This window comes from Eurypyga helias, unplaced genomic scaffold (genome assembly GCF_000690775.1).
Source record: "Eurypyga helias isolate BGI_N326 unplaced genomic scaffold, ASM69077v1 scaffold4207, whole genome shotgun sequence".
Taxonomy (NCBI): Eukaryota; Metazoa; Chordata; class Aves; order Eurypygiformes; family Eurypygidae; genus Eurypyga; species Eurypyga helias.
This window is the reverse complement of record NW_010259664.1, coordinates 20,773-47,148: the sequence shown is the minus strand read 5'-3', so window position 1 is coordinate 47,148 and position 26,376 is coordinate 20,773. Positions and strand designations below refer to the sequence as shown.

The 26,376-nt window shown below is 41.8% G+C and overlaps 1 protein-coding gene across 1 annotated transcript in view; it reads right to left on the bottom strand.

The window, feature by feature from the left end:
• Positions 1 to 26,376, bottom strand: part of KIF26A (kinesin family member 26A) — a gene marked incomplete at its 5' end in the record, with an annotated part of 49,981 nt that overhangs the window by 5,001 nt on the left and 18,604 nt on the right. The window contains 10 exon segments of the mRNA XM_010154713.1: positions 1,034 to 1,242; positions 1,244 to 1,963; positions 1,994 to 4,410; positions 4,953 to 5,115; positions 6,836 to 6,995; positions 7,296 to 7,479; positions 7,728 to 7,990; positions 8,469 to 8,562; positions 10,354 to 10,563; positions 24,309 to 24,492. Coding sequence (XP_010153015.1) covers positions 1,034 to 1,242; positions 1,244 to 1,963; positions 1,994 to 4,410; positions 4,953 to 5,115; positions 6,836 to 6,995; positions 7,296 to 7,479; positions 7,728 to 7,990; positions 8,469 to 8,562; positions 10,354 to 10,563; positions 24,309 to 24,492 — 4,604 coding nt within the window.

Below are 26,376 nucleotides of genomic sequence, written 5' to 3'. Positions count from 1 at the left end.
TGCCACCAATTCTTTACGATACTACAGGACTTCAACCTAGATCAATAAAAAAAAATACTGTGACAGCAGTCATACAAGCCTGATTTTGAAGCTGGCTACAACTAGTAGCGCTTACATGAGCACCACCTGCAAAAGCAATGAGGAAAGGCACCGGAGAGCAGGAAAGTGGACTTGGCTCTCGTACGCCCACCTTTGCATGGCATGGTCAGACATGTCTGCCTTGGAACAGCGTGTGAGCTGGAGCCGCCTCTTCCAAACAACTCCCCCAGTCAGTTTCCTACTGCTCTAAAACGTCTTTATAAAAACACTATTACAGTGCAATACAACAATTTTGCAATTAGCCGGTAGCATTAACGTAAGAGCTGCAGCATCTTACATACGCACCCTACTGCTCTACCCCTAAGCCTTACCTCTGGGCAATCTAACACACATTCAGCAATCCTCATTAATTCACAAACAGTCTTCTCCCCTCCAGGCCTTTTCTTGTTTCCAAACTACAGTCCCAGCCCTATCTCACTGAAATTCCCTCACGGAGCCTGGCAGCAGAGCTCCTCCTCTCCTCACTGTCCTTCTCTCATCTGTCTTCCCCAACACAAACGCTCATCAGTGTTTACCCCAGCACCTTCACTCTTCCCAACCCACCTGTAACACCCTTCTATTTCAGGCTGTGCTGATGCTGCACTCCCTGCCTACCCTGCCGAGGGAGGGAGGAATGTCCCCCATCTGCCAGCAGCCATCTGCTGCCTCCTTCCTCGAAGGGAGGCTGCCGGCGCCCCGGGGCGTCCAGCACCTCTCCTGCCCTCTCCACCACAGCACCTGTGTCACACCTGCAGCTTTGAAGTTAAATAAATGACAAGTAGCTGCTGTCACAGCGATACGCGTGCACACACAAGTGCACGCAGGCAGTCCACCCCCCACTTATGAGTTTCCCCCAAAACCTTCTCTCCATCAGAGTTGCCATGAAAACCTCCCACCCTCAGGGACACTGCTGTGCGCTGGCGGATGCCTGGGCCCCTTCCTCTTTGTTCCTTACCTGTCGATCGTTTCTTGGGGGACTTGAGGCTCCTCATCCGGCCCGGTGACGACATCCCGCTTTCGCTCATGGAGTCGTGTGCCGAGGAGGCGCTGCCGGTGGCCTCACTGTCCCGAATCATGCTCTCGTAGCCGCTGCTGCCCCCGCTGTGGTAAAACAGAGCCGTCCTCCCCATGGCTGGCGGCAGCTCCCCACTCAGGACGCTCCCTGCCATGCCCGCTGCTGTACCGCTGGGGCCGGCGGGGGGCTGTTATCTTACTGTATGGCGAGGGCAGCACCGGGATTTGCGACTTCTCGTCACTGAGGTTAATGCCACTGTCGTTGCCGCTGTCAGAGTCAGTGGAGCCCCGGAAGTGGCCCACCTTGGCAGAGCCACCTGACACCAGCTCGTTCACGCGGCTGTTGGCTGCTCTCATGGCCTGCTTGGTCCCCATAATGGTCCCTCGGCCAGGTTTGCCACTGACGGGCTGCATGGAGCGGGGGGCTGCCTTCCCACTGGAGACCATGCCAGAGCCCTTCCCTGTGGGCTGTGCCAGGGACTTCACAGAGGAACTGAGAGACTTTGACCCGCTGGTGGAGAGGCCCCGGTTTTTATTCCCGTTCACTTGCACTTTCTGGTTAACCGTTGGTTTTGCCTGGCTGTTTTTACTGGGCACAGGGGCTGTGAAAGGTGGTGGTAAACCCACACCGGAGGCAACAGGGGGGACTCCCAGCCTGGGGACGGAGCGCCCTGCCCGGCTGTTGCTGGCACTCCCAGCCTCCCTCACCACGCTTGCTTTGGATCCGACCGACGTCAGGCTGTCACACCTCTCCAGGGACATGTGGCTCCCGTAACGGTGCACAGCTTCACTCTTCGACGCCTTCACCTTTAAGCTGGACGTCATCTTGGGCAAAGAGTGGTCGCCTTTCAGGTTCATTTTGCTGCTGGCACTTTCGCTGAAGTAAGACCCAGCTTTCAACCGCACATCTGCTTCATCTTCAGCCTTAGGTGTGGCAGCTCTTGCAAAGTCCAGGCTAGAGGCTTTTCCCCCACCATTACCCAGACCAACAGGTTTCTGCTCCAGGCTCGATTTGCGTACAGGAGGCGTTGGAGGTGTCGGCCCACCTGGTCTGGGCAACATGGTCGACTTCTGCGGTGCACTCTTCTTGCCCAGTGATGATTTCAAGCTGCCAGTGGCCAAGGGAGCATCTGAATTCCCTCGGGTCATGGCCTCTGACAAAGTACTGTTAGCATGTGACACTGGCACCACTCCCAGCGTGGTGGCTCCTCTCTTCAGCTGTGGCATTTTCATTGCAACTTCTGACTTCTTTGCCGCTCCACTGGAGGATTTGCAGGCCATTTCGCAACCATCCACAACCCTCTGTGAACAGGCAAGCATAGTCTGCGACTTTGTTGGCCTGGACGCTGTACCAAAATACTGGGCAGCTTTTCCTGGCTGCTTCTCAGTATCAAATGCATGAGATTTAGGGGACAGCAGTGAGTCTGTAGGTTTTGCCTCCAACTGATAATCAGTGCGCAACAGCCAGGGATCTTCAAATATACCATGTGGATTCTGCAGCTCTTTATAGCTCAGGACAGTATTATTGTGGATTGGAGACGAGGTAGTTTTTGTTTTCCTAGGAAGACTAGAATGTATTGTTTCTATCACAGGTGTATCGCAAGAATTACTAAATTTTATTTTTACGGGCTGATCAGTGACACAAAAAGCACTTTTTATCTGAGATGCTTTGGTAGATTCAGAGGTTTGAGGGCTTTTGCCTATGCCCGAGGACAGCCTGCTGGAACTCAAGCTGTCACTTTCCAGTTCAGAGAAGCAAAATCCACTGTCATTCAGAGCGCTTTTCAGGGGAACAGATAAATGGGATGAATCCAAGTGGAAGGGTTCCTCGGACTTATTAGATTTGTAAGATGGGTGTGCAACAAAACTGTCACTAGACTGGGCTCCATCACTTTCAATTGTACAGATACTGACTTCACTAAGCCACGAACTGATGGAGGAACGTCTGCTGCTGGTAAAGGGATCCTTAGCAAAGGGCACAACAATATCAATATTTACACCAGTAGAAGTCTCCTGTGAGGTATAAGCATCAAACTCATCATTTATGCTGCTGATAATACTGACCGGCCTTGAACCTGATGCCAGGGCCTGAAGTGAGCAGTCGCTGTTAAAGCTAATGATACTGGAAGGTCTTCCATTATCCATAATCCCGCTAATGGATAGCTCTTCCACCACAGTGAAAACAAGCTCATCCTCTCCGTTCAGCTCAACAGGCTGCTGCAAAGTCACTGTGGTGGTTAGTATATCCCGATCAAAACATTTCCCTCTGAACGCTGACCTGAAGCTGTGTACCTCTATCGCACCTGACTGATTCTGGGTGTTGCTACCAACCAGGAACGTGCTTCCTAATGGGTTTTGCTCAGGTTTGTTTCCCATCTGCTTGCTCATTCCCACAGGAGGAGTCCGAACCGCATTGCTACTGTCCAGCTCCAAATTCTCAGTTTTGGAGCTCAGTACGTGCTCTTTCTGCTGTGGAGGTGGAGGTGCTGGGCTGGGCAAGGGTCTCTTCACATACAAGGCCTTTTCCTTAACGACACATTCCGCTGTGGCCTTAGTCTGCTCCGGATTCCGTGAAGGGCTACATCTTGAGGACTGCAGGGAATCGGTAACTGTCTCTCTCTCTCCCTCCAGTACTGAGTCTATTATTTTGTTGTCAGCCCTGCTCTGAGGCTTGGAAAGCTCTGTTTTTGAGTGAGGTGTGCTCTTTTCATGACAATTGCCATTGCCACCCCTTGGTGCAACAGCCTGGAAAGGAAGATTATGTCCTTTTTTGGGAGATGCAGTTTCCTGTGGAACTGGTTTCTTAAATCCACCAGAAGGAGAACATATTTTTTCTTTTATCAGCTTAGACTGTGCATTTTCTGTAACTCCAGGGACTGGACTACAGTTGGACACAACCGAGATTTCTCCACAAGCCAATCTGACGGGTTCCTCACTTCCATCAATGCATTCCAGCCTTTCTTGCAGTTCAGCAAAAGTGTTGCATTTAAAATGGTCCTTGTCAGAACTCCTACCATTAGCAGAATTGTCTTTACTTCTCCTCTTGTTTAGGGATGGGATTATGGGAACAAACTCTGGAGGGCCTTCATTATCTGTCAATTCCCTGTCAGACAAAGCTGCACCATTGGGACCGACATAGATGACAGTATCACAAGACTGTTCGCTGCTGGAGGAATAATCAGGATCACTAGATATACTCAAGACAGGAAGGTCAGGGTCAAGGGCAACAGTTCGTGGGTGGAATGGTCGCAAATGGGGTGGTCTTCGGACATGTCCTTCTTCACATGAACTCTCTCCTCCAGACGAGCTGGATGCATACTGCAAATGATCAATGAGAGAAAATTTATTAATATCAATTGATATATATGTACATATAATTGATTTAAAGGTCAGGTTTGCTATATAATCTGTGCTTTGTGTATACTATATACAAGTACATCTAGTGGAAAAATGCTATCGAGTGTGAATTAAAATAACAAGGTCATGCTACATGGATTTTACTGTATTAGGATAACGATCACCCTTTCAGATAATTTCCATTAAATATTCTGCATTGTCTTACTCCTCAACAGCTTTCTGTTACTTCCTTATTTTTTTTTAAATAATACAAAGAGGAGCTTTTGAGATAGTTCCACATATAAGCAAAGAAAGAACATGTTTGGAACAAAGAGAATGGAATTTCAGGATTAAGGACTGGGGGCGGGATGATGGCTCAGCGCCAAGTCATTTGTCAGTTCCTCTCCTGAGCTTTTATGCATTTTGTATTACTTCTTACCGCCGAGAAATCTCAAGCTCCCCCACCAAGAGGTTAGGAAAACTCATTTTCAAATGAATTAATTTCTTCTTGTTTGTGAACCAACCTTGGATTTCTTCTTTCTCATTCGGTGGATTCGTGAGGCAAGTTGAATAGTGGTGAGAGTTTCTGCATAATTGGCTGGGGAGTCAGAAATATGCGCAATCATAGTAGTTCTGCAGTTGATGTTCCCAAGTGATTCCCTCAACAACATTGTCAACTTGTTGTCCCTGTGTAACAAATGAGAACACTAGGATGGTTTAAAGAAACCACAATCTTTTTTTGCAGATTTTTACACCACAAGCTGTGCTTTCACTCTCATAGGATATATGCATGTATGGTACATGCAGATAAGAAATATGCTCCTATTATTTGACCACACTTAAAATCTGTCTATATGTACACATACAAAGGCACCAATATTTTAATTATTTATCTGCCTGTGTATTTGCAGTATGGTAAGTCATTTTATTAGTTACTTAGACAACTGTAGAACAACTGATTGATAACTACTGTAGTTATCTCAAGTTTAGCTCATATTACCCAAAAAGCTTATGAGAGCTGCATTTCTCCTGAGCTTGCCTAGTACCTGGATAGCTCTATGTAAGCTCTATGCAAACAATTGGGATAATAAAAAAAATAAGTCAACAGAAACGGTAAGAAATCTCTAAACAAATGCAAGAATGTTAGATATCAGAAATATATTATCAGTGTAATCTAGTTTTCATTCTGCTTGCAGTGCTCTGCTCTGACAGAGCAAATGGGAAGCACAATCTCCCTCTGAAGGTTTTCCTGGTGATATGAGTCCTCCATCATGGACAGCAAAGGTGACATGACAGATGACATTTTGTCCTTCACTGGTCTCCAAGACATCTCTCTCTCCCTAGTGCTCCCTGGAAGCTGTTTCCTATTGCCCCCCATAAGCTGGCTCAACATGTGGGAACTACCATCATGTCTGCTCATTAAACCATGGTAGGTGACAAAGTTGAGGTTCTGCCCTTTCCTATTTGTAGACATCCATCCTCTACTCCATCCACAGACCTAGCAACTAGCCTGAGTAAATTATCCTTCTGCCTAATACAGAAAGCATGAACACCTGTTTGAGATGCAGCACTAGACAAATATGTGAAATGACATGATTGATAACAACGGCACAGAGTTATGATGCATAAAGACAAGCAGCAATTAAATAGAAGAACTGAAGGCCAAGTTCTGGTAAGGGTGTTTACAATGTGGCTGTTGTCTTTAAGTTGGGCTCCTCACAGGTGTGTTTAACTAATATTATTTTCAAGTACACTCCAGAAAGGAACACATCTAAATATTCACTTCTGCTAAATGAATGTGCAACATGGTAGTCATATTTTTCTGTTTTTAATTGAAAAGATGTATCGTTCAAAAAGGGATATAGAAATAACAATCTTTGATGACCACACTTGATAAACACTCTAGTATTTTCTGAAATTTCAATACATTTTTTAAATTTGGAAAAAGAAGAAAAAAATCCAATAAAATTTTGAGGAAATTGTTCACTAATGTCCAGCTGGCTGAGAATGGTCTAAATAGCAAACCCAGGAAAAAAGAGGAAATAGAAACAAAGAAAACCTTTCAGACAATTTCTCTTGTTTTTTTTTCAATGATCTAACCCTACACAACATTTCACCCAGCTTAAGTACATACTAATATGCATATAATTTTTAGCCATGTAATTAAGAATTTCATGTTACCATGTGACATTTTAAAAGCTGTCTATGTACACATATATGTACAGACAGGTAGATGAAGAGATATATGTATCTGTCACTGAGAAGTGACCTTAAAAGACGACAAGACTCCTCTCTGACAGAACTTTCTTTAACCTCATCTTAGGTAAAGAGTAAATTGTTGATACAATTCATTGCTAAGGTAACACCAGCCACAAATTTAAGATAACGCAGACAATAATTCACTTACTTATATGGCACATGCTTAGCACCATTAATTAAGGCCAAAATTACATTGCCCAGGGCAGAGAGAGACAGACAGAGAGAGCCTCCTCCATCCCGGCTCTTGCTCAGCACTTTTTCACAGCTCCCCAGATCAATGAGATGCAAACGGCTGCGTCCTCCAGACACTAAAACGAAAAAGGGGAAAAACAGTTGTACATCATGTTCTTGCATGGACTCAAGCCAGACTTGGTATTCAAAATGTATTCAAATGAGTAAAATAATGAATACAGCATGGGGTAATGACCAAATTACATATTAATAGTACAGAAACCAGGTATTAGCCACAACTACCAAAGTTAAAGGTGACTCGACCAGCTTGAGTGTTCGCTTGATTTTTTTCTTTTTAAGTTTATTGCAAATTATTGTTTAAACTAACCCAAAACCACATAATTTAAAAACAAACAATATGGTAAGAAGATACATACTTCCTCCTTTGCCACTCTTCTCCATGCGATACTGGTATATGTGAAGAGTAAAGAGCATATGTGAATTCCTCCTATCTTCTTCCTCACATTCAGGCTTGCTTGTACTTCTGGCAGCAATTGCAGCATCAAGGAAAAAGGCAGCTTTCTCTGCTGTTGGGGCCCTTAGCTCACTTTGGTTTTGAAGCTAGAATATAAACAAGAAGATGATTAATTAGCACAGGGGCATTTTTTTAATTATTATTTTTTGCTGAACTGGCTAAATCTCTAGGGCACTAAAAGAAACAAATATGTACACCATGGGAGTGCGGCCTATAAATTAAAAGCAGTATTTTTTTTTTTTTACTGTCTTAAAAGTTATCATAATTGTCATCAGATAAAAGGAAATAAAAAGCAGAGGCTTAGAAAAAATCTATGTTGTGATATCCATTATACCTGGGTTCCACATATTGGATCTTCTCTCAGATAAACCCCGGGAGACTGGCCATCCTGAAGGCTGCCAGTGGCTACTTCAGCTAACAAATCCTTAAGGTTTTCATCTTTGCCACTGATCTCCACAGCAGACACTCTAATAGAGAAACGAGTCCCGGTTTTTTCTTTACGTTCATTGATTAATTTAAAGAGCCAAGAAATTGCACAGGGGATGATACCGAGGCTTTGTGTGGAGCTGTCTTTCCCAATCATGGTAAAAGATTTTCCTAGAATGAAAAGACAAACGTGAACTTAATTCACCTTTCTTCTACTAGACAGTCTCTCTTCATATCACCACTGTACATTATATGCAATGCCATGTGCTGCACAGATAATGGGAAAGAACAGACGCAAAAAAGCAAAGTATTTAATTATTAATCCATTACCATTTATTCAATTAGTTTTGCAATTTTTGTAACTCAGACCCACAGCAAATTAATATTAAAAACATCTTTGATCTTTTGATTTTCATCACAATGCACCTATATAAACTTGCCCTTCAATAAGCTAATCTGATGCTACGTTTTAGCTTTTCAAATTAAAACTTACAATCCCTGTGTAGAAATAAACCACGATAAGTTTGCAGAGCTAATTAAAAAGAAATTCTAATCTATTCATATACTCCAGGTTTATTGTTCCAGGAGCTGACAGCATGTAATTACCAGACTGACATAGTAATTAACTGTAACGAATTTGGGAGCTCACCAAGCTTGACATGACCAAAGCAAAATATGCAACCATCTGCACCATTCACAACAGACTGGATTACTTCTGCTACTGTTCCAGAGCATACCTCAGCCTGAAAGAAAGATTGGACACAAATAAGGAAAAGAGCATATACTGCTATGCTTTTTACTATTCTCCTGTAATGAAATGAATGACTCAATATTTTTGAGGAACAATATTCTCCCCATTTTTATGGCATCAGTTCTATTATTTTAGTAACTATGCTATCTTAAAAAATAATAAAATATGCCACTGCAGCCTAAAATAGTTTTCAATTCTATTAAACCAATTCTCTTGGAATATTGATTCTATGACTAATGTAGCAAACTGAATGCTGTCCAACCAGGCTTCCTGCTGGTATAATAGCTTAGGCAAGGCTATTCAAGCAACAGCAGCAACTCCACTGAAATTAAGCTACTCAAGAGTGCTCACAGGAATTAAAAAGACATTCATACTGGAGAAAATGCATTAAGACCCCTGAATAAGATTTCATAGTATCACATTTTCCTTTTCCAGGGGAAACATCATCATCATCAATAGAGAACTTGCTAAAATATTTGAGTGTACCAAAACCAGTTTATCCATGTCAGTGAAGGTTTCAAATATACAGTAAGATGACCTATTAAGTACGGAAAGTGGGGGCAGGGGAGAGAGTTGGTGTAAATATGTAACTAGAGTGAAATGATAAAGCTCTGTTTGCAGTGAGCTTGCCTCGAGCAACGATGTCTGCACAGAAGTGGCTGGACTGGCCAGCGTTGCACAAACGGGCCACCCAACAGGCCCACCACCAGGACCTGAGAGAGTCTAGCCCAAACCAGGGGTCAGCAGCCAGGAGGACTGGCGCCATAGCCAGCAGAGAAGCAGGCTGACACCAGCCACCTTGCAGCAGGGCTGGCAACACAAGATAAAGCCACTTCCATTTCTGGAGTCAGGTTGAGATCACTGTTGCATATTTCTGCACAAAGATGCCGTTTGAGCTTACGCAGCATCTCAGAAACAGCCTCCCGATTTGGTTATGACTGCTTTAGGCACTGTTGTGTGTGGGAGGTTACTCTCCATCTTTAGTGCTTGGCTAGAACTTGGACCTAATGTGTAATCGCATACCTCTAGTTTGGAACCCAAAAAATTAAACAAAATCCCAGAAAATCTGGGATTCTTTTTTCTGAATGGAAGATTTTTCCCAGAAGGAAATTTCAGGTGTTCATGAGTACAAACTCTATGAATATACAGCAGCCCACAGTCCTCTCAAATAATCCCTGTGTATGAAATTTCAGGTCTGGAGCTGCTACTGTACAAATACACCCTTTTGCAGGCCAAAAGAAAGGCATGCATCATCATCAGTATAACCATCAAGAGAAAATAATCGGTCAAAACCACAGTAAAAAAAAACTGGAAATGGTGAGGAAAATATAAAGGCTCCCTAACTGTTTCAGTACAGCAATCCCACGGGGTTAGCTGTATCTCTTCTCCTAACAGCAGCATTTAGTTTAACATTTAGCACATGTTCATTTCCCAATGAAAGCAGTGGGGAAGGACTTTATTTCAGTGACAGTAAATGGGTTAAAAACTAACCGGATGGAAAAGTGAATTTCAAATTGGCTGCGTGTCTCTCTCTAACAAGAGAAAATGCAGGAAGATAATTTAGTCCGCAAATCCATCTCTCCAGTATTATTCTTTAATTTTACATCTCAATTAAACTAAAAATGTAAGAATTTACCCACTTGACTATTAATTACCATGTTTTTTCCAGGCATTAAGGCAACTCATTCAAATAAAATTCCCCAGAAACAGAAAGAACTCTTCAGGCAATCAAACACAGTGGCCATGAGAAGACTCAGGAGGTTTATGCGAGTGACTCCAGTACCTGCGAAGCATCCTGGGGGAAAACCGCATCAAAGGCAAACATCTTTGGGACAGCAACGACGCCTCTTCTGTGGCCTGCATTGGAAGGCCCACTTGCTGCTGGATCATAAAACGTGATTTGTTTTTTTCGCGGGTCTACCTTTAGGAAGGACATGGATTCAGATGATTCGTGTGCTCCTTGAGAGGGACAAATCCTTACCATCACTTTCACCTGCAAGAATTCAGAAGAAAGCAACAACTTGAGTTCCCAGCTACAGATAAATGCATGCAAAGCATTCCTCCCAAACCCACTCCCCATCCCATGACATGTTCATTTGTAATATTTAGGTGTGTCAGAAAAACCGTGGGACAAAAACAGAGCCAGATTTTCCAGCCTGGTTTTCACCCTGGGGTCTGCACTGAACTAGCCTTTAAAGATGCACTTTATCCCTTCAGTTGACTCTCTTCCAATTTTTCCTTTTCAATTTATAAATGTCTGATCTTCAGGTATAATTCACTGTAGGTGTAATACCATGCCTAAAGAAAAGGAAACTCTAGTCTCCTACCTTTCAAGTACTCGATATGACCAAAAGCACAGACCGAAACACTCTGAAAAATCAGTCTGAACAACACAAGGCTCAAACAGCTACTGCATTTAAACTGAACTATATCTAGGAACTTTAAATTCCTGGTTCACATTCATCTAATAAAAAGATGCTTCTCTCACAGCCTTCCCAGGCAGGTACACCTTTATGCTGTCATTACTAGGCTCTTTGGTGATTACTGGCAAATTTAATGGAAGTAGCAAAGAAAAGAAGGAAAAAAAAAAAAGCATTAAAGAGGTCAAAAAGCTTGAAGAGAAACCCCTCACAAAGTGCATTTCTATTGCAACATTGCAAATGCCAATTTCCTACATATGGTGTTTTAAGACAGCATTTTTAGAGAGTTCAGACATGTTGGCTGTGATTTCCAAAGCAGCTTATGGGAGCCAAGTGACTGGGTCTCACTAAAGTTCAGCAAAGGCTGCACACCTGCTTCTTTTAAGCCTCCTGGAAATCATACTCTTACTTTGAAAAACTGTGAAATATTGCCTCACACCCACTTACGACCGTTTATCCTCATGAAATGCTCCCAGGTCAGAACCAGCCTGTTTTATACACTTTCCACTGAAGTAAATGACTATTACAGGCACAGTGAACCACTTTGCTGATCTTCAACTCTGCACTGCCCAGCAGATCAAACTTAAGAGAAAAGCAATGCTCAGCCAGAGTGACTTGCCATGGCCAACGTGAAATGTTTCAAGAACAAGCTGAGCAGCAGTATTATCTCCTTATCCAACTACCAGACAACTTTCACAGCACCAGTGTTAATCATTTGGTTTCACTGGGCAAAGAGCCTCCATGGCTGTAACACAACACGGCCATCAGAGCTGGAACAATTGACACCAGTACTCTCCCGAGCACCCATCAGGAGCTTCATCATCTGCAATGCAACTACTGACCCACAAAGCCCCCAATCCTCTTACAGCGTTTGCACCTGATCCGGAAAGGGAGTGACAGAAACTCCTCTCTTGCAAATCACCAGGTGAACCCTCCAACACAGAGTACACAGTCGCTGGTCTGAGTCAGGCCCACCTCTAGCCTGAGCTGAACATTGCATGGGGAAGCCGTGTTGGAAAGCACCCATCTCTGATAAAGGATGATCCTCCTTTTCAGTAACTTTTTGTTGCTAAATTTAACCTTAAATCTACCAGAGCAATCTGACTCATATTTACTATGTTTTGAGAATATCATTTCACTAAAATGGTGTGCAGTGATACATTCTTTGTGTTTTTGTAGAAAAAAAAAGGTGCTGTGCAGTCAGCACTTCATAGAATCATAGAATCATAGAATGGTTAGGGTTGGAAGGGACCTTAAAGATCATCTAGTTCCAACCCCCCTGCCATGGGCAGGGACACCTTCCACTAGACCAGGTTGCTCAAAGCCACATCCAGCCTGGCCTTGAAGACATCCAGGGATGGGGCATCCACAACATCTCTGGGCAACCTGTTCCAGTGCCTCACCCCCCTCTCTGTGAAGAATTTCTTCCTGAGATCTAATCTACACCTCCCTGATTTCAATTTATACCCATTACCCCTTGTCCTATCACTACAGGCTCTTGTAAAAAGTCCTCTCCCAGTACCCTTGTAGGCCCCCTTCAGATACTAGAAAGCTGCAATGAGTTCTCCTCGGAGCCTCCTCTTCTCCAGGCTGAACAAGCCCAGTTCTCACAGCCTTTCGTCATAGGAGAGGGGCTCCAGCCCTCTGAGCATCTTCATGGCCCTCCTCTGGACTCGCTCCAAGTGGTCAATATCCTTCCCCATCACTCCCATATCCAGAGAAGTAATAGCAAACCAAAGCTGAAAAACTACTTCATCAAAGCACCACATGGGAAATGCAGGTAAGAACAGAGACCAGAGCAGGCTGAGCCACCGCCTAGGACTGCCCTTCGTAGCAGACAAGATGACAAGGTGATGGCATACACACACTTGTGTATGATGGCATACACAAGCAAAATGCAGTGTCCAGGCCAGGATGACCCACAGCGGATGGGTGGGTGCAGCCTTAAGCATCATGCGGAACTGTCCCTGCTTTTATCAGCTGGGGAAGGTGGGTAATTTGAAGATTTCATTTAGGTCCTCAACTGTTTCAGTTTTCCAGCTCCTATTTTCTGCAGGAGCTAAGCTGTACACAGGCATCCCTGCAGTTATTCAAGCATCATCACAGAAAATACTTTCCAGAAAGAGGCTATAAAAGCTTTTCCCCAACATCGTTTCCAAAGAGGTTAAGAAACAACCAACCCCTCCAGTAAGCACTGCAGGAGACTCCACCAAAGGTAGCAGCAAATTCTTCCACCTATGGACTCAATCAGTCCCCCCGACTGCAACACTTTTCTTTTCTCTCTCCTTTCATAGCAATATGAATATGAAAATACAGTCCCAGAAAATAAGCGAACCTTAAGAATAAATGAAACAGCTGCTTCAAAAGCAAAGTGCATCAGAGGTGACACACTCAAGGCTGTTTCCCCATAAAAGCTCCAGGAAGCCAGCTTTGTGTATTATCCTGCTAGCTCAACCTTGACATGCTACCAAGGTGCTCAGAAAAATAACCTCCCTCAGGGGGGGGGGGAAAAAAAAACCCAACACCTAAATATATACAAATACAAATGCCCACTTCAGGGTCACTTGATTAAAATGAATTTTGAAATATATGCTGTTTTCAAAGTACTTCTCTAAACAGTCCTTTCTGTTCTCTCTTCCACCTATTATTAGATTATAGCAGCCAGAGCTTGGATAAGAGGAAAATTGGTTTGCTCCTGACCTAAACAGCAAGTTACCTCCATCAGTGCATTGCTCCCCCTAACACAAAGATGGCTTCATCCCCAGAAAAACCTTGTGTGTCAAATCAGCTTTTTGAGACCAACTCTCTGAAGCAGAAAGATACTAAAATAGCTTCCCATAATGGATCAGATCCCAAATTTAACAGGCCTCAAGGGTCATCTTCATTTTTACAGTGGAATGTGAGCTTTCAAGACAAATGGGAGGCGGAAGAGAAAAGCAGCTCAAGGGAGTTACTCTTTTAGTGTTTTGTGTATAAAAGCTGATATGTAGAGTAAAAAACCACTGATTTCAAATTCAGTTTTTCTGCCCACTAAATCTATACGTGATGCCTACGAGAAATTGTAGGGTTATAATGTGTCACGCTCATTTGTAATGCTGAGCCAGACTCTGACTTCACTCGAAAATGAAGCAGAAATGCTCATGAAAGTACCAACAAGCACAAAGATTACTTAAACATATCCCTTTGAAACAGTAAAAGCTAAGTGCAGGCAGATCCTGGTTGCACTTACACACTTCTAAGTACATAAAAGAAAGGTTTGGTGTCATACTATTTTTTTCTTCCTACACTTCTTGCCCTCCTGTGTTTCAGGACCAATTTTAAGTGACAGGTTTATATTCTCAGCTCTGAGGTTCATCCCAGTACCCTTCTGGGATGAGTACTGCAGGAAAAGCAGCATACGATAGAGCCAGCATGGTCCCTGCCTAAAGGATCAACATAACTGCATCTTCTCCTGAGTCTCCTCATCTAGTTCTCATACAAAAGGCATGATCACCTGTAGAGATAGCAACTTGCAGTGCAGGAAATCATCCAGATAAAGGGCTTGCACTGAGGGAAGGATTCAAGAAAACACAGGAACCTGCAAATTTTAAAGTAACTTTGGACTGTAGCTGGGGTTCATAGCAGCCATACCCGCACTGCACTCTAATGCTTTTATTTGCTTATGAAAATTAATTACTAGAGTTAAGTGAAACAACAGTGATTTCAGGCCTACTCAAGATCACACCCTCTGTGAGCAGTTAGCCAACAATACGGCCAGCTTTCTGGTGGTCAGTTCCAATTGCAGCGGTACCAGCTACTGGGAACACGTGCACAAAGCAAACACAAGATAAGGAATTCAGAGAATGAATGAAGTGGAAGAATAAGAGAGATCTGAAGGAGTAAGAACAGGACTGGGGGAAGGGTGGGAAGGGGAAGAGATTTAAAACAAATGGCAAGGGGGTGGAGGTGGACAAAGAGCACAAAAAAGAAAGACAATACAAATATGGCCATTCCAGAAAAGTCGTCTCAGGTTGAGGGCATCTCTGCCCTGACCACTTTTAGACTCCTTAAGGAGAGCTAAAATGGCACATCCTTCCTGTGACATATGTGACCCTTCCTCCTAGAACTGAGGACTTTTAGTAACTCTCCCCCCACCCTTCTGTGTCTTTCTTCTTCAATGTCACAGATGCAGAGTAAGAAAAAGAATTACAAGTGGAAGTTTATCATTATCAAGGATAAAAGGATTTATACACAGACATTCACACAGACATTGAATATTGGATAGAGGCTCCATTTTAATAAGGAGGATAGAAAAAGAGGATACGTTTGTATTAGGAGTTGTATTTCTGCAAATAACAATAAAAGCAACACAAACATAACAATACTTGCACATTATTAACATTTTTCTCAGTGCCTGAAGACAGCCTAAATCATGCAAACCCCTGAAGTACCTCATTAATTAACTGACTCTAATCTGGTGGGGTTTGTACACTGGGGGTTAACACTCAGATGCTGAACTTTCCAAATTCATATTTCTGCAGGAACCAGGAGGTCAGCAAAATTGCTGAAGAAAACCCTATTAAAATCCAAAGTGTTTGTGAAAGGAAGATGGCAAATACATCCTGAATATGCCACTAAAAGAATTTTAAAAGTAAATAAAAGAGCACATAATTTGGAAAAGCCTAAAAAATGGGTGGCATAAGGTCAGAGGCCCACCCAGGCAGCACAACAATAGGTGTAATTTTAACCTTCACTGGCAAGGATGGGAGAGAGATTTATAGCAATCAAGGATTTTTTTTTTTTTAAGGGTTTGGCGTTTTTTTTTTTTTTACTTTATCTGTCAACCTTGTCGTGTTTTAAAATGAGCCTACAGTGGAAGTCAGAAAAAGGCTATAAAAGCAAAAATCTGCAAGCTAGAAATAATTTGCTCCAGCTATGTAAGGGAAAGCCAGTGGATGGATGCTGTGGTATAAAAAGTCATACCACAGCTTCACGCACACATGAAGAATTCTAAGGGAGACAAACAGGCACAGGGCAGATTTCTGAAGAGAAATGGGGGTTGCGGGGACAAGTCTGTTGCATGGATGACAATGGCTACGTGGAGGACTATGGGGCTAAACCCCATACAGGTTTAGAAACTTTTGTTAAGACCACTAGAGAACCACAGAACCATATAGTGCACTCTGATATCTGTTATTTGTTGGAGCCCTGAGCTCCAAAGTAAGAGACCACAAAGCTGTGAAACCCAAATTTCAAAGCAACTCTCTGACATGAATGTGAGAGTGATGGCCAGAGGCCAGCTAGCAGTTTTGTCTAACACAGCCCATATATTTTGGATATGCTGAACTGAATGGAACTACAGCAAAGGCACACATCAATGAACATAAAACTCTACCAAGCCCAGTGAGGAATGTCTCATCCAGAAGAAATCACGTCCCAGGCTGAATTTGTAGAGACGTGAGCCAGTGACAACAGAAAGAATGATACAATCCTACACAATTTTAGACAGAAACAGCTAGGAAACAGAGACAGTTAGGTTCCCATTGATTATGACCCCCTAATCAAGAGATGGAAGGGCTACCAACTCTGAGGCCAGACGAAGGGGAAGGGCAGTGTCACACTTAAAGAACCAGATGATTTGGATACTATTCCTAAGACTATCGCGAACCTCTACTACATGTTTTAGCCAATGAATACAAACAATTTACATATATATATCTCAGAAAGTTGATCATTTATCTATCAGTGGAGTGAAGGGTGCCAAATACTCTATGCAGTTTAATTTGGGGCAGACATGTAGACAGAGAAGACTCCACTAATTCACTAAGTAATGACTAGACACCATGGCATGTTGAATGCTGAGGAAATTAAGACCCTCACCCAGCCAAGTATGTTAGCACAGGCATAACTGTAACATATGGTACCTCCTTTGAAATCAATGGATGTGCAACATTCATGTGTTTACAGTGATGCTTTGTTAGCATTTGAGGCTTATATAGCTGTCAAGTTTCACATTAGACAGAATGACAGGGGAAAAAAATAGACTAAAAAGCATGTAAACTTTTAAAATACATGCACTCAAGCCTTTTTTACTAAAATAAATTCTGACTTTGTCTGTATTTTGGGAAAGTGCTGGCACTATACTGAAATCCATTCTAAAAATGCTGGTCATATTCTGCATTACAGCAGTATCATAATCCCTAAATGAACAAGCAATTTTGTCTTTAGCAATATATGTCATTATACCAAATTTGAATGGACACTGAATAATCCCTGAAAACACACATCCTTAGCAGACATCATGCAGCCAGGAAGTTAATTCTGTCCAATGTTCACAAAATGGCATTTAACAGCAGGTTAATTAACTAACTATGTTTATACGTCCACCATTCTGAATTAAGATTTCTCAGCAAGAAATTACAAGGAATTCACATTCAGTTGAATAAAGACCATTTGCCAATGAAATCACTTATTTTTCAAATACGGTGTAAATCAAATTACAGAAGTCCTAGTTCAGAGCCAATATTTTTCATGGATTTAATTGTAACTGACAGATATATAACCCTTGCTAAATTGGTTTACTGTGGGTAGTTCTTACAAGCCTTTCATACACTGCCGCTACCAATGGCTGGCAAATTTATATGCAAAATTTCCAGGCTAGCATAGACTATCTAGTTCCCCTGGGAAAACCTAAAAAAATAAATTTTTTAAAAAAAAGCAGTTCTGTATTGATTCTCTACTCCCAGAAGACACGAAGAAAACTATTTCATTTTTAAAGGTGAAAACAAAGTAGGAGAAATTGTGTATTTTTATCTATTTTTTCCACTTCTTTCTTTAAGCAGTTCAAGGCATTTCAGCAGGGATGTACGCACCTTGGATGATAGGGGACTACATACATGGACAGCAGAGTACTTAGTATGATACATGATTTATATCAGAAATAACACTCTAGTCATTAGGAAACAAGCAGCAATAAAGATGACAAAATTAAGTACCTATTTGTTATCCGCCATCAAACCATTGTAAGAACCAGTGAATGGGACATACAGCACACTTAAGAAAACCCTGCATGATCAGTAAATCATATTAGCAGTACCTTAGCTATGGCCTGGTAAAGCATAAATGAAAGTAAATGTCTAAAACACATAAACGGAGACTAGAATGTATATACCTGTCTAAGAAACATGTCTGACAATTCAGGTTCTCTTTAATGCTCCACTTCAGTTGTCTCACATAGGAGGATTCTGTCATTCTAACATAAAAAATTGACAGGATCCTTGGAAGAGACAAGCACTTAAAGTTGCTGTTGTAAGTGATGCAGTATTATAAAGAATGAGCTGAATAGAACCCCAGAAAAAACATTTTGCATGAAAAAGGCTTCCTACCATGCTAAAGAAAAATAGCAAATTAGAATGCTACACAGCAGCTACTGTAAAAAGGATGTCTTTTTTAATACCACAATATGATAAATTATCTTAAGTAGCACATTAATGTCAGAAATTGAGCGTAATCTAACTTCTTTCCTGTGACAATATTAAATGGCTTTCAGACGTCTTTCCTACTATTCTGACATTAAATTTAATAACACCCAGAGAGACCACAAAAATGATTCAGTTACAAGGATCATACTGTACTGGATCATTGCCTTTTAAGTAGGATTCAGCTAAATGGTTTGGGCTCTGATGTTTTTGGCACATTCAAAAGAAAGGTATCAAATTTACTACATAACATTTATCAGTAGTGACCAAAGTTCCTTTCAGTGTCCAGTTTGCATTGGTACTGGGATTTTCCTTCGGGCATAAGAGTGTGGTTACTGTTGATTATATGGGAAAAAAAAAATTGGTCCCAGATAGACCTACAGTTCTAAATTTTAAAAAAAATTTTTTAAACTTTTCCCTGCTTTGTATTCCTGAACATGGCTAAACCCTGCAAACGCCTGTAAGAATGTGTAACATTTTGCACTCTTTAATAAAGAAAATTAAACAAAAGTCTAAAATATCTGTACCACAGGACAAGTCCACACACTCCTGCAGAATTTATTATGAGGGGAAAAACTGGTATTTATGAAATATGAAAGAAATAGTAAGACGTTTATTTCCCACCTTTCAAGAGAGCACTTGAAATAATGAGAAGTTAGAAATAGAAATTTCAAAAGCCACATATAGGCTCTCTGCCGTAGTAAGTCTCTAACAACAAATGTATTCAACCATAAAAAGCCATACAGCAATTTTGCCACAGCAGAACTCTATGATATGCATGGAGGTAATGATGTCAGACTAAGAACAAATTTAGATCTCGGGCTCAAATAATAACTGAGTCAAAGTGCAGGAACTGACCATCAGGACCTTTCCACATTCCTGCCTCCTCCAGCAGTTCTGACAATGCAGTTACTGCTTTTGTTATAATCGTACATCTTATGAAAAGCAAGAATTCAAGCCTCTTCCCTTCCCCAATGTCCACTGAGCTCACAAGTTCAAGACAACATCCCACAACCAGTGACATGACCCGTCAACCAGATTAACTAATTCCAATTCTAGTCACCACAGAAACACCAAAGATAGTCCTGATGCTGCCTATGCTCAATTCCATCAGTTCCTCAGATTCAACTGTCCTTTACCCCAATTCAGAATAATTCGTACTCCTGTTTAACTTTGAAACCCATGAAAATGACTTAATGCATGGGGAAGCTCTCCACTGAATTGGTCCTTTGGCCAAAGGCAGTTTCTTTAGGAAAAGACAATATTCATGGTAGGGCAGCTTGGAAGTGTGCCTCAAAGAAGGAAAATTCCAGGTACAGATGTTGATTTGTTTGGTAGGGTCTTTTTTAAAAAGATTTAGGCTTACTGGGAGGTCCAACTCTGTACCAGCAGCAACACACACAGAGCTGCTGCTCCTGCACGCTGGAGTCTTCAGATACAGCTCTTCCCCCGCTCAGTCACAGCAAGAGCTCCAGTCTGAGAAGGTAACTTAAGAGATGTATACATGGGGAAGGAGGGGAAATATTTACATTTCTTCAGTTATTACCATCCTCTATTAAACTTCTTTAAAGGTATTACCTCAAGGAAGAAGGCCAGTAAAGAAAAAAAAAAAAAAATCCCTGTGTGACTGTTACTTAAGCATTATGAGCCTAAAGAGGAACAGGTATTTATATCACATACTGTTAGAGACGCCCTAAAACAAAAGAGGCTTAATCCTCTTGCTCGCTGAACAGTCAATAAAGCATTTCTTTAGAAGCTCAGACTCTTGATGATAAACCTAATGCTGTAGCTTCCACGATGGCTGGTAAAATGGGTTATGGTCATGCCTGATTTCCTTAGAGCTTATCGTTCGTGTATGCATAGTTAGAGCTCCTTTTCTTATGTAGATTACCTTGTGTTAATCAATACTGAAGTTCATCTGCTTTTTTATCCACTCAGTAACTTCAGTGTCAAGAGATCTTTCTGTAAGTCTTCACAGTCAGATTTAGCTTTGGCTACTCTGAATATGGAGCTTCAAAACCTCACCCAAACCATTTAGGAAGACACTGAAGAGCATGGACCTCCATATGATAGTTTTGCTCCAGAGTGAAATCTGCACTCCTGTTTCCCACCAGTTGCTAAATCTCTAGAGAACACATGACAGCTTTGAGTTTTAAGAAATCTAGGTCAGGGCATTTCTCAGAATCTTTTTCAAAATCCAAAGATCAACCAGACCAACCCTATTCAAATGCTCACTGACTTTTTCATGGAATGCTAATGTATGTGTTCCACCTGTAAATGTGCCATCAACTGATCCCTACTATATCACATCAGTCCCTGCTAATTTCTGTCTTTATTATTGTTCCAACTACTTTGCCTCATTGCTTGGTCTGAAAGTCAGCCTTATGACACTGTACTTCTAGATTCCCTATGGATTCCTTTTTTTTCCCTTCTGACCCCAAAGTGACATCATATTTTCCACATTCTGTTCCTGTGTTGCTTTTAATTTGTTGAATGGCAGCTAAAAGAAAAACTTATGCATCAGTGAGGGGGAAAAACAGTAAGAATTACCATAGCAGAGGAAATAGAGAAAGCCAATCATACTGGTCACTGTAAATGTTTCAGCTTGTGTAAATGCTTCAAGCTTTCAGTGGATTTACAAAAGCAACGGGACTACCTAGATTGTCATTACAGATAATTATTAGTTGTAGGATTCAGGCCTTACTCACTAGTTCTCTCATAATATAAATGGTATTCCCACACAGCTGACATATTCACCACTTCAGCTTTTCATAAAGGGAGACACATTGGTCCCATTGAAGTATCTTGGTCACTTCATGGGTTTCCAGTTTGTCACTCTATTTTTCATTCTCACATAACTTACACTCTTCTCCTTCAATTTATCTCTTCAGCCTTTTCACAGTAAGAAAAGGCATGTCTCTGGAATCCTGTCCTGCTCTGAAAGAAACCATTTGACAAGAAGGCAATTAAAACTTGTCAAGCTATCTGTGCTCAGAGAAATATCCCCCTTGAGGAGAGTAAGGATGGTCCTCAGTGGGTCATTCTCAGCTTGGTAAAGTGGGAATTAGGCAGCTGGTCAGCACTGCTACATTCTTACCTGTATACCAGAAACAAGCCAGGAACCCATCCTCCACATCATAACTAACCATAAAAGAGAAAACAGCAGCAAGCCAGGAGGTGAGGAGAAAAAGGCTGCCCTATGAGCTGCTTAACCCACTGTAATCACACAGTAATAATAGGACGAGGGACACTGCTGACCTGGAAACGATCATACAAACCAGGGAGAGCACCAACCACAGATGCTGTGGTCGGAAAAAGTGATACCAGAATCCATCACTGATTCTGCCCCCTATGAGTATCTTGTATTTACTATTGGACAGGCTGCAAGAATAAGCCACCAAAAAAGATAACCAGGAGGAGTGTAAAGTAAAAAACTGTTGGAAGAGGATCTGAAGTTAACAGAGGACCACAGCACATCTGCCAGCATTTGCTGGTTCTTCTCTCAGTTGCCAGAATGCTCAAAGCAGTGAGAAAGACAGGTAATTGCCTTATTCCCATCTCCTCATAGCGAGATACCAGCCGACTAAATCTTGATAAGCAGAAGCTGGTGAAGAGGAAATTATAATGGAGAATGTTGCTGCACAGGGGGCTAAATGATACCAAAAGCTTCTTGGCATTGCTTACAGAAGGTGAAACTATTAGTGTTTCATACTAGAAGAACACCTATATGGGACTGACACTTACCCTTTGACCACAAGTTCTAAAAATTAGGATACATGAGATTTCATTTGTGCTGACTCATAATTTTTACAAAAAGCTACATTGCTACAGGTTTTTATCTATGGGAAAACACTGTAATTTAAAGTTCTAAAAAAGCATGTGTTAAGAGAGACATTTAATAGGCGTTGCAGATTTTAAACTGTGGATCAGAGAAGATGCCTAGTTTATTTTTTGAGGAGCATTAAAACTAGTAACTACCACACCCTATCACCACTGGATGATCTAGTTCTTAACTCAAGAACTAAAGGGCTGATTCAATTAGCGAAGAACTCTTATCCTCTCCTGCACAGCACAGAATTCTTCCAAATTGTGGTCAAAAAGTATGTGCTGAGAAGGACACAGCTGGAAGCCGGGGCCCAAACAAACAGTATCTTCAATAATGTTTTCAGCTGAGAGCTAAAGAACAAAGACATTGAGGGTCAACATCAGCTTGTTGACCCATAAAGTCTGGAAATTCTTGGTGTAGTGTGCCAGAGAGGGGAGAAATACCACCCACATTGCCAGCATGGGATACGTATATATCCCATGCTGGCGGAAAATCGCGCAGCTGAGCAGCAGAGCTGCTCCAGGTCTTGCCATGGCCTTTGGCATTCTGGTAGAGCTCTTCCTTTTGAAAACCCTCTGCTGTGCTACTAATGAAGAAAGTATGTAGACTCCATGACCCAGGGCATAAAATTTCCTGCCATCTGGGATCATGCACTTGACCTTTATTAGACTTTGTTGATCTGTTTGAAGACACCAGATAAACCAGAGCTTTTCACAAGGCACAAGTCATGCTGGTAAGCTCCACTGGCCACCCTCAAAGAGTAGGAAAAAGGCTGAAGCCACTTGGCTACACAAGTGCAGCAAGGTGCAAAGACAATTTTATTGAGCTGTAGGCTCAAGGAGATACACACATGCTTTAAAGGTCTTCCTAAGGCAAAGAGCCTCAGAAATGCACTTCCTGTTATTCCTGATGCCATGGCCAAGTGCTAAGCCTCAAGGAGAAGACACAGGCACAATAAATGGGCTCTGCTAAAACACACACATAGAAGGGGTGTTCCCCTCCTCCACCTGGGAATCTCTAAATTACTATGCCACATTTGCTGTATTCCACAGTTTAATACTACATCCGCTTTTCTAACAGATTGGAAAAACAGGAGAAGAAATTATGTTTTCATCTATGAGTTTCCACCTGCTTAAATAGCGTCAATTACTTCATTTTCCGTTTAGCACAAACTCACTGACTTAAGAAATACAAAGTATTCTCTGTAAGCAACAGTGTCAGCTATAGGTATTTAGGCTGATAATCTCTTTATGTTAATGCTGACTGGTACGGTTACTCAAGGTGCATATTTTAGGTCTCCTGCGCACATTACACACTTAAAATCTATCTTCAATCCCTAATCTCTTGTAACCTATGTAAATAAGTATTCAGACTCTGCTGTGTGGTTGATCAAACAGTTATAAACATTAACAAAGCTCTAAATAAATGGGCTGTATTTTAATTAATTTTAAATAAAATTAGCACAAATTTTACAGTTTGAAAGGTGCTGTATTACCTAAATTGGAGAGACATCTATTTCTCTGCTGCTACTACACTTCCATACCCCTGATTTACAATGACATGTGAAGCAGAGGGAAACAAAGCCCCCTCAACATATCTGCTTAACCTCAAGCAGACAGACAGACAGCACAACCACCAGTGGCTGAGCCTTGCTGGCACTGCAGAGACTACTTCTGCCAAAGCTGAAGCCTGTGTGTGCATTAGGTTTGGAGCAATGATGCCAAAGGAAAATTTGTTTCTTGGTTTAATAGAGGGAAAGACAAAACAAGCTTTGCCAATGCTGTTGTTAGTGATGTTAACTGGCTTCAAGGAAGCCAACACTCTAGTACTGAACTGGCTCTGAGGCTGCCAACCCTTTCCAAAGTCAACAGGTAATTACAGCTCTCAGGCACATTCAAACAATTGTGGCTCTCTCTCTACCCCAAGACCCTTCCCTTGAGCCTATCCAACTCTGTTCTAGACTGAAACAGAGCTTCCAGCCCCGTTGAAATTCATCTAGAAAACTATTTTTTAAAAAATCAAAATCCAAAGTTACCTTTCCAATGCCAGGGTTGTCCTTGATTTTGGACACAGCTCTCAGAAGGCATGGTGGTGCTGGGGGAGGACAGAGCTGCAGGATGCCACTAAAGTTAGTAGCATAAATAGAGAAGTCGTGTGTGTGTGGCAGGGGCGGATGGCATTTCTTTCTCTTCGAAGACAGGTTAAGCTTCTGTGCTGCTCTGTATAAAAGTAATAGCAAGAAAGGACAATGTTACTAGGTGTTAATGGGACTCTGGACCAGACAAACAGATGCTCATTGCCATCACTGCCTACTTAACAAATCAAGTCATTGCATTCTAATCTAATTTCATAAGGACAAACCATCAGGGGACTAATAGAAGGAAATGTGGGTAGAAAAATTACTGGCGAAATATTCAGTTAATTTCTGCCCCAACAGAGTTTCAATTATAATCTAGTTTTCCCCTCTTTCCCCCAACAGCTTGACAGCTGAATCCTAAAATGCTAAAATCTCACTGACGTAATAAAAAGCTGAAATAATCCCCTTGTCACTGGCAGGACCAGATGGACTTTGCTGGTGATAACATTATGAAAGTGGTTCTTTGTACTTTACAAGTTACTGAAGGCAGAGAATAACACTCCAAGTCAGCTGAGCTCAAGATTCTGTCTTGTTGGCTGCTCCGAAAATCCTTAGATAACAGAGAATTTCCTTCAAGACAGATTGGTTTTTCCTTCTCAATTCCATTCTTTCACATTAAAGGGAAAGCTATTAAACAGACAGGCTTTAATGTTCTGAATGATAAATGATCCTGCTTTGAAATGCAGAATTTCAAAACATAAAAGATGAAGAAGGAAAAATTAAACATACAATTAAAATTGTAACATTCTTCCTTGTGAATAATAGGAACATAATAAATTTTTCTGCTATTCGCCATCAGCAACACCAAACAGTATAGCAAGAAACAAAAACAGAAACTCAAATCTACATAAAAAAATGACATGGGAAAAATGTTAGTTAAGTAGAACAAATTTATGTGTTAGTGAGCACATGCTGGACAACTGGGAGTGGTAGTGAGAGTGACATCTGAGTTCTGTCAAAGCCAAGGAGAGCTTTGCTACCTGAATAAGATGTGTGTGATCTGTCCCCGAGAGTGTCAGTAGACGCCCACCCTCAAATACACATTGTAAAAGCACCCAACCTGCTACCTTTTAACATTACTTTGAATGACTGTTAAGCCAACAAAAATGCAAAGCGTTATACTGTCAGCATCTGTCGGCAACCTGAGACCATGCTACTGATGCCAATAAGTCTTCTGAGGACAAAGCACTATTCTGGTCCATGCTTGCACTGTAAAGGAACTAGACAGCCAGCCAGTACGAGGAGCAGGACTCAATACAGATGTACAAAATATCCAGGCGGATGCTCTATGTTCCCAAACTTCTGTGTTAAACTCCTGGACCTTTTTACTCAGGAGATGCAGGCACCCTATGTGCTTCCTTCTCCCTCAACACAGACTCTGGTGATGAAAAATGAGGCTCTAGTTCCAAACTCAGAGAGGGACAGAAGTCACTGTCTTGTGAAGGACAAGTTGGACTTCTGCCTCAGGAAAGAAGCAGCTTTTGACTCCTGCTGCATCCTGAAACCAGCAGGAACCTCATCCCACAGTGAAGCAAAGCACTGCAAGCCTGGATTTATAGAGAACCTCAAGTTTTTGGTTGCAATGAGAACTGATTTAACTGCCTAAATCTCAAATCCCCTTGCTAATACCTCATTCACTATGAAAGCATATGCCTGAAACAGGACACTAGGCAAACAGCACTATGGTTGCAGCTGCACATTAAAACCATAATACCTCTGAAATTATATGCAGTACAGAGTCTCTACCTGTCGGTACTCTCATTGTTGAACTCAAGACAGTCATTACCCTCTATCTCCAAGTACCAATTAACAACTGTGGTTATTATTTAATCATCTTGTTGATTAATATGAAAGATAATGTTTATTTCCTTGTTTACATGCTATGATCTCTCGTTGAAATGATAAAAACTCCTCAAGAGATTGTCTTCGAAGAGCAATCAAGATATACATTAAAACCTGATGAAAT